At 37.7% G+C, this 9,257-nt stretch overlaps 1 protein-coding gene across 1 annotated transcript in view; it reads right to left on the reverse strand.

Annotated features, from left to right (window-relative positions):
• Positions 1 to 9,257, reverse strand: part of LOC106875088 (protein kinase C and casein kinase substrate in neurons protein 2) — a 166,631-nt gene that overhangs the window by 62,818 nt on the left and 94,556 nt on the right. The window contains exon 4 of the mRNA XM_052972009.1: positions 1,307 to 1,506. Within this exon, the coding sequence (XP_052827969.1) occupies positions 1,307 to 1,506 (200 nt within the window). The remainder of the gene's footprint in view (positions 1 to 1,306; positions 1,507 to 9,257) is intronic.

The following is a 9,257-nucleotide window of genomic DNA, read 5'->3' on the forward strand; positions in this document are numbered from 1 at the left end:
CACACACATATATATATATATATACACATACACATACTCTACATTTACCCTTTTATTTGATTTATGTGAATTCTTTTCCATTATAAGTCTGTAAAAATATTTTAAAAGATATATACATTTGCTATAAGGGGAAACCACCAAAGAAGTGTATTAAAGACTCCCGGTAAACTGCAATGTTATTCTGCCTTCACTCTAACCATCATCATCATTATTTAACGTCTGTTGTCCATGCTGGCATGGGTTGGCCAGTTTGACTGGACTGGCATGCTGGAAGGCTACACCAGACTCCAGTCTGATTTGGGATGGCTTTCTATGACTGGATGCCCTTCCTAATGCCAACCACTCCGCGAGTGTAATGGGTGCTTTTACATGCCAATTGTGTAACACCAGTATCTGTCATGACTGCGATTTTGCTCAGCTTGATGGGTCTTCTCAAGCATGACAAAGGTCTGAGTTACTGCCTCTGTGAGACCCAATGCTCGAAAGGAACTCAGTCACTTAGCTTCCATGAGGCCCAATGCTCGAAAAGTGTTCTTTACATGCCACCAGCACAGGTGCACTTGCTCTGACAGGTCCTCTCAAGCACAACACATCGCAAAAGGTCTCAGTCATTAGTCATTGCCTCTGTGAGGCTCAAAGTTCACCGCCTCATTCCATGTCTTCCTGGGTCTCAATTAGAGATCAGCACTTCTTGACACAGCTGTCCTCATCCATATGCATTACATGACCATACCAGCGCAGTCGTCTTTCTTGCACACTACATCTGATGCCTCTTATGCTCAACTTTTCTCTCAAGATGCTTACACTCTGCCGAACATGCACACTGACATTGTACATCCAGTGAAGCATACTGGCTTCATTTCTCTCAAGCCTACGCATGTCCTCGGCTGTCACAGCCCATGTTTCACTGCCATGCAGCATGCTGTTCACACACAAGCACCATACAAACTGCCTTTCACGCTGAGGGAGAGACCCTTTGTTGCTAGCAGGGGTAGGAGCTCTCTGAACTTTGCCCATCCTAATCTTATTCTCACAGCTACGCTCTTGGAGCATCCACCTCCACTACTGACTTTGTCACCTAGATAACAGAAGCTCTCAACTACTTCTAGCTTGACCCCCACTGGCAGTTGACGGAGTCTATCTTCTGTCTGTCTTTCAGTGCTTATTGCACCTGTGCATCTTCCACATACAAAAGCTAGTTTCACTGTTAACCTTCCGGTTGATAAATCATATAATAAAAAATCTACAAAAAAGATAAATGAGAGAAGATGAACTGAAAAAGAAAGTAAAGAAAGAAGAAATTTACCCTTCTGAAATTATCTTCCTTATCTTTACATTCACGAAAATTCATCATAGTCCTGTGGTAGTTTTCTTTGTTCCATTGCTTAACTTGTAGATATACTTGAGTCATTAATCGTTCTGCTACTTCAGTATGTAGTTCACACAACTTGTCTGCTTCTGTTAAGACACTTTTCCATGCTGACTGGGTGGTACCATATTCAGGACCTAGGAATGAAGAAAACATCATGTTTTAATTAATGTTATAAAATACATTCAATTCTATAATAGTGGATGAGAGAGAGAGAGAGAGAGAGAGAGAGAGAAATTTCACTGAAATAAACAGTTTGTCTTACAAATTATGAGATATTCATTTAAAATCTCTGTGATTTCATAAGGGTTGAGACAAAGACTAGAACAAGACCTGGGATTAATCTCTTGTGGTTTGAGAAAGATGATTCTGCAAGTTCTTGCTGAACAAATCACACAAGTGATTTGTTCACAGTGATCAAATGTTTGTGCTGTACAGTAGGTCCCTCCCACCATCAAATCAATATTGCCTGAACAGGTGCACGGTGTACCACATGTCAGGTGTTGATGTGATTGTAGAGCAACATGAGACGAAGTGGTTTGCTCAAGAACACAACATCACCCAGTCCTGGGTGCAAAACCCTAAACACTAGGCCATGTGTCCTTGACACAATAGGATCATACATTATTGAAAAGGTGCAATGTTTATTTAGAAGTTATACTGTTGAGCCCTGAGCCAATTCTGAACCAGCAGACCTGGAATCAAAAGCATTGATTATAGTATTTTTTTCTTTTTACATTTATTCTTTTCATAAGCAGTCAACTACATAGTCCAATGTGTTCTTTACTATTAAGATGGAAGAATAAAATTTTGAGAGAAATTTAGCTACTATTTTTAGTAAGTCAAGCAATTAAATGGAAGATCTCTTATTGGTATGTAAGTTTTGCTTATTGCAGTATAGTTAGAGAATTGTTAGAATACAAGATTCTTAGTCTATAGGAAGCTAATTATGTAAACCAGTCAGGAGCAACGTGTTGCCTCTTAAAACAATGTACATCCTTGATTAGCTTCAAATCTACCTTATATGTAAGACAAACCTATCTAATGTTATTGTAGAACATGTCCTACAACCAGATGCTTTTCTTGCTATCAACCCATACTTGTTTATCCAGCAGGGTAGTTTTGCATTCTACCAGTCACCACATGTCTGATGAATTGCAGAGCATTTATTCCATTCAGAAAGTAGACAATGTTACTTGCTTTCACACTGAACTGATATGCGCACACAGACACACAGGCACACACATACAGAATGGGCTTTCTTACAATTTCTGTCAAAAAAACTTTCGTTCACAAGGCATTAGTTGATCTGAAGATATTTCAGCCCATAAGGTCATGTAGTATGACCAACCTGAAACCACATGGATTAATACAAGCTTTGTAACCTCAAAAATGTGCCTGTGCCTATCACAATCAGACCAGCACCTATACATCCTCCTCCTCCTTTTTGATGTCTGTCCTCTATGCTTAGATGGATTGTATGGCTTGATAGAATCAGATGGTTCAAAAGACTGCATCACACTCCAGTGTTTGTTTTTGCATCATTTCTACAGCTAGATGCTGTCCCTAATAATGCCAACTGCTTTACAGTTTGTACTGGAGGAAGAGAGGCAGCTTTACGTAAGATGGTGAAAAGTTTGAGCATCAAGGAAGAGGCCCAGAACAGGTTATTTGCTGTAGAGTAGGGGTTCTCAACCATTAAAAAAAATCTATGAACCCCTATGATTACTATTTTACTTGTTTCAGTCATTTGACTGTGGTCATGCTGGAGCACCGCTTTTAGTCGAGCAAATCAACCCCAGGACTTATTCTTTGTAAGCCTAGTACTTATTCTATCGGTCTCTTTTTGCCGAACCGCTAAGTTACGGGGACGTAAACACACCAGCATCGGTTGTCAAGCGATGTAGGGGGACAAACACAGACACAAAAACATATATACACACATACATATATACGACAGGCTTCTTTCAGTTTCTGTCTACAAAATCCACTCACAAGGCTTTGGTCGACCCGAGGCTATAGAAGACACTTGCCCAAGGTGCCACGCAGTGGGACTGAACCCAGAACCATGTGGTCCGTAAGCAAGCTACTTAACACACAGCCACTCCTACGCTCTATGATTACTATTTTATTCTGATGTACCCCCACCCCCCACCCATAGCCATTCGATGTTTAAAAACTAGTTCTAAAGACTTTTTTCAAAAGTCCTATTTTGTTATTCACACAATCTGTTGAATACGTGAAATGTTAGAGAGAGAAACCAAGCTGCTTCTTGAAATACAGACCAATACATACATTTAAAGCAAAACCTTTTTTAGGGGCCCTTCAAATATTATTGTGGCCCCCTAATTTTGATGTGTGGCCTCCAAAAATCTTACATGGACCCCAATTGAGAAGCCCTGCTGTAGAGGAAGGAGATACATGTTTGTTCACATTATGCAAGAGTGGATAGGAGTAACCAGCCTGGAACTGGAAACATATAAAGAGCAAATATCTTTTTTTAAAATGTTTATTTCTAAAGACAGTTAATAACCTGAAAACTTATAATATTTGTTAACCAATGTCAGGTTACTGAACGAAAACAGTAATTTCTCGGAAAACATGACAGACCACTGTGTAATAATAGCCTTCATTGATACATAGTTGACCAGCTGTGTCTTCAAACTATTCACTTTGTGGTTCTGGCAAGACATCAGCTTCTGGTAAGAATAATGAGAGACGGTTATGAGTCTATGCAAACAATATCTTGCACAAAAACCAAATATAATAGGGGGAAAAAAAAAGCATTGTTGATCTAACCTAGAATTCTGTCGGCTTTGGTAGATTATTGTTATGACTAGTGTATATAATCGAACAGGGTATTGAAAGTGAATTATATATTGTGCTCTATACGTGCAATTGAAATTCATCGCTCAACAGTCTATTATGACAATGTGCATAATATTTATAATGTATATATGAGGTCGAAACACTGTCCGACTATACATGAATGACCTTCTGAATAAGCGCATGTAGGGGCTCGATATATTTATAACAACACTGTCCAGTGTGTCCTTCTTTTAACAAGGTGGTGAAATATAGGCAGAATGAGATTAGGTTGCTATTTCTAGCACACTGAACAACTATGTAGTGGCTGTTGTTTAACCACAAATCAACGCTGATTCACCAGACCTATGATAAAAAGTATTCTAGCCATGACCATCCCAACTTTTGTATATTTATGACTACATTGTCTAATGTGTCCTTTTTACAAAACAGCAGTTTCCTTCATTGATTTGCAGTTAGTTCCTAGAATTCAAAGTATTTTGTGTACAAACATAAACAGAAACAATAAATCCTACAGATACGATTAGCTCACTGAGTATTTGTCTTTATTCATGTATTGATTTCAGTCACTGGACTGCAGCCATACTGGAGCACTGGCTTGAACGTTTTTTTTTATTATAAAAATCACAGTACAATGTCTGGCAGTTATTTCATTGTTCTTATAAGATATGACAAATAAAGCCAAATTTCACCTAAGGGGAGATGATTCAATCAGACTTAAGCACCACAGAGCATTTCTATTGAAATGCACCAGTTTTTACATCACACTGATACAAAACATATGACAATACAATGGGATTTCACAGTTTCATCACCATTTAACGTCCGCTTTCCATGCTAGCATGGGTTGGACGATTTGACTGAGGACTGATGAACCAGATGGCTACACCAGGCTCCAATCTGATTTGACAGAGTTTCTACAGCTGGATGCCCTTCCTAATGCCAACCACTCTGAAAGTGTAGTGGGTGCTTTTGGGTTCTTTGATATAGTGAGATTTGATAGTAAAGGTAAAGGTAAAGACAGAAAATTATTTCTAAGGATTCTTCAAGCAACTGCAAATGGAATCCTTGGCACATCAACTTAGGCAAGAACTCAATTTCATGTTGTGTCTCAATCAATAGCATTGAGGTAGTTGAGAGGCCTTCATCCTCTATTAAGGTGATCAGTCTCAAACATATAACAGCTGAATTCACAAGATGAAAAAATTCTAAGCATAATGGATGTACCTCGTACAACATTTGACAATGTGTCCCTTTTTTCTTTCCTTTTAAGGCAGTAGGGTTGGCTGCTATTTCTAGCAAGATGAATGACCACACAGCTTACAGTTTTTAGTGGTCTTAGTTGCTATGCAATAAATCCCATGATGATAAAATACGATGCTTTTGTTAAGTGCTCCTTCTTACATAGTTTTATTGCTAAACATTTTCTTGACCAATATCAAGGTAGGGCGGTAGTCAATAAGATGGATGAGATCAAAGTAAGGTAAAACATGAAACAGCTGTGTAATTTTCTGTGCCGATACACAGCAACATCGTTATCAGATCAATTACTGTTTTTAGCGTATCAACTGGAATCTGATTGAACAGAGAACTAGATAAACACACACACACACAGACATCAAAGGAATTAGTATATTGAAGATGTGACATCAATTTATTCATCTGAAAGTAAAGAAACAGATCAGAACACTTAGCTGACTTCAGCTTGCTGTGCTTGATGCCCTACAAAGTGGCTCAACCTGCTGGAAATAGCAACTAAGTCGCCATCAAATCTCACTGTACCAAAGAAACCTTTTAGCATTTCAACTGGATGTGTCTGGTCCTAATATTCAACCTGTTTGTGTTGAAACTGGCCACATCTGGTTTCTCGCATGTACCCTACACTGCTTGCATAACACAGACATTTGATTATAACTATCCCTTCATGTCAAGACAAGGAGAGAGCAACAAACAACCACAACAAAAAACAATACACACACACTGAGAAGTTTCTTTCAGTCTCCATCTACCCTAAATTCACTCACATGGCTTTTGTTGGCCTGAGGTTATAGTAAAAGCCACTTGCCCAAGGTGCTATACAGTAAGACTGAACCCAAAGCCATGTGGTCCGTAAACAGACTTCTTATCAGACAGCTACTCCTGTACTTTCACACACACACATCTATGGCTGAGTGGTTAGGCTATTAGGATCATGAGCATATGGTCGAGGGTTCAATCCCTGGTTCAAATGACACACTGTTTCCTTCAGTAAGGCACTTCATTTCATGCTGCTTTAGTTTATCAAGCTAAAAATGAGTACCGGCCAGAGAACCATTGCCGACTAGTGTAACCTTCCCTCTAATGTCCCATCATGGATATTCTGCTGGGTTAGAGTAGGAATGACTTGCGGGCTTGTTTGTGCCTGCTTGCGACTTACATAGCTGCCTAAAACATACAGTCCTGCTAAAACAATTAGCTAAGACCGTATGAATACAGTTGATTAACAGAGGGAAACCAGAAAACAAAAATAAGCTTATTTTGAGAATATTCATGTGAGTGATTCAACCCAGTAAATCTGTTCCAATTCAGTAAATTCACTAAACTGCTTTTGTGCACATAGTCTTTTGTTATAGTTCTTTGTTTGTATACATAGTCTTACATATTTTTGATAAGATCAGGACCGAGTTTTTTTTTCCTTTTTTGTTGTGCTGGTTTTGTTTTTTTATACAGTCAATTTTCATCATATTTCATTAGCACTGATTGAATACACAACTTGATAGGTGCTCTGAGATTGTGACAAGCACCCATCCATATTTTGGCTAGACTTTCTCAACAGCTCCTTTAACAAGGTAAATGCTTTAGAAACTTGGGTTTGAGAGATAATGTATTTGTAAATATTCAAGTTAAAGAGCTTATTAATACACACCCACCCACGCACACACAAATATATAGTTCAAAAATAAAGAAAACAAAAAGATCTGAAGAAAGAACAAGAAATAGAGTGTATTTGGTTCATGCTCAGGAAAAATGCAAGAGAGCTTTAATGTTCCGTGCCTACATTTCTATAGAAAGGATAGACGGAGGAAAGACATATCTATTATATAAAATAGCCGTGTGTGTGTGTGTGTGTGTGTGCATGTAGTTTTCATGCAAGTATAGCTGTGTGGATTGGTTCCATACTTGGGGTGCATGAATAAGTTGACCTCAGATGCATAATAAGGTCATCATTTATTATTATTTTTTTTATTAAAACTAAATTAAATAAATAATATTGCTTTATGGCATGTAAAAAGTACTATCCAAATGTGGCGGTCATTCTAATAGCTATAAACAGTCAATTACACAGTAATTTCCCTTTGTTTTAACGGTCATTTCCATAGCATTTTTTCCGATGGCCCGATAACTGAAGGGATGCCAGCATGGGTTTCCGCCCCGACATCCGAAACTCAGAGTTTTATCATGGCTACCGAATAATTGTCACATATTATATATATATATATATATATATATATATATATATACAGAATACAATTAAGATTCAGTTGGATTAGGTACTTAAATTGAGGTACCTTGTTAGGTCTGAGTAACAAGCATACTACTTTATGTTTGAAGATAATACATTCATCTGACGGAAACGGTTTCTTACCAATGATGTAATGTTCTCATTAATCAATTAAAAGAGTCATTAGAAACAGTCGCAATGAACTGACACTTGTATCTCTTTGTTATACATCATCATCATCATCATCGTTTAACGTCCGCTTTCCATGCTAGCATGGGTTGGACGATTTGACTGAGGACTGGTGCAACCGGATGGCTACACCAGGCTCCAATCTAATTTGGCAGAGTTTCTACAGCTGGATGCCCTTCCTAACACCAACCACTAATGGCTGCTTTGTGAAACGAGTCATTATTAATGCAATGTGAGGCCCTTATATGACTCTTGAGCCCTGCCAAAGATATGCACATTTTATCCCTACAGTTTCAAAATAAGGTGATTAAAATCAAAATAAGCAACAAGATATCCAGAGGTAATGCAGTACGATCGTTTCAAGCAACTCCATTTAATTGAACAATGTAACCATTACAACAATTTAAATGCAGAGAAATCCTCAGCTGCATAAATACATAGAATTAAATTAAATTAAAACAGATGCACACATTAGTATAATTTTACCTAAAACCTCCAAGAAGGTTAGGTGATAGACAAAGATTATGCTGTCTTCACTTCAGCATAGAAGCTACTCTATATATGTATATGTATGTATATGAAACAAAATTTCAGTGTATAAACTTACAACGATTAATTGAAAGTTGTTAGTAGTGCTAGGAGATAAGCAACACCCTCAGAGTTTTGAGAACAATTAATCCACAAAATCATCATTTCTCAGACTGTTGAGATCATCTTTCAACACACACACATCTACAAGGCACAGACATTGATGTGTGGCATCTTGCACACGTGTCTTCTACTAGTCTTGAGTTGAAGTGCATGCATGCATATACACATATACAGACATACATACATACACATGCAGACAAAACTAGGAATCATTATTTTTAAACTCGGGGTAATCCTATTCTTGTCAATTAGGCTACTAAAGTATGTAATCTAAGAACAAGACACCTGGTAATGGTGACTGAAGATCAACGTGAATGAAATGTAAAGAGAAACACTCTCATCCCGAAAAATGGAGATTAACAGTCTGAAAAATTACTATCTCTTACTGCCAACACTCAACTCTGATGTTGAGACAACATCCTTATTTCCTATTATTAACAGTGGCTCTGAGCAAATTCTCACTTGTTACAAGCCCTTCTAAACTAGTCCTAAACGGAAGAAATTCACTGAGTAAAGCCATCTGTACTGTTATATCATCATCAACATTATTGCTATTATTATTATTGAGAGCTAAAGAAAACAAACATCAAGACTCCTATGTGTATCTTTCTAAGAAAGAAACCGTTTGCAGATGTTCGTTTCACAAGTAGATGACAAAGACTTGATTACTAACGTTTCAAACACAGTCTAACTGCGTAAGGAATCTGTAGGCATATACATATACATATATATATATATATA

Source organism: Octopus bimaculoides, chromosome 11 (assembly GCF_001194135.2).
Source record: "Octopus bimaculoides isolate UCB-OBI-ISO-001 chromosome 11, ASM119413v2, whole genome shotgun sequence".
NCBI lineage: Eukaryota > Metazoa > Mollusca > Cephalopoda > Octopoda > Octopodidae > Octopus > Octopus bimaculoides.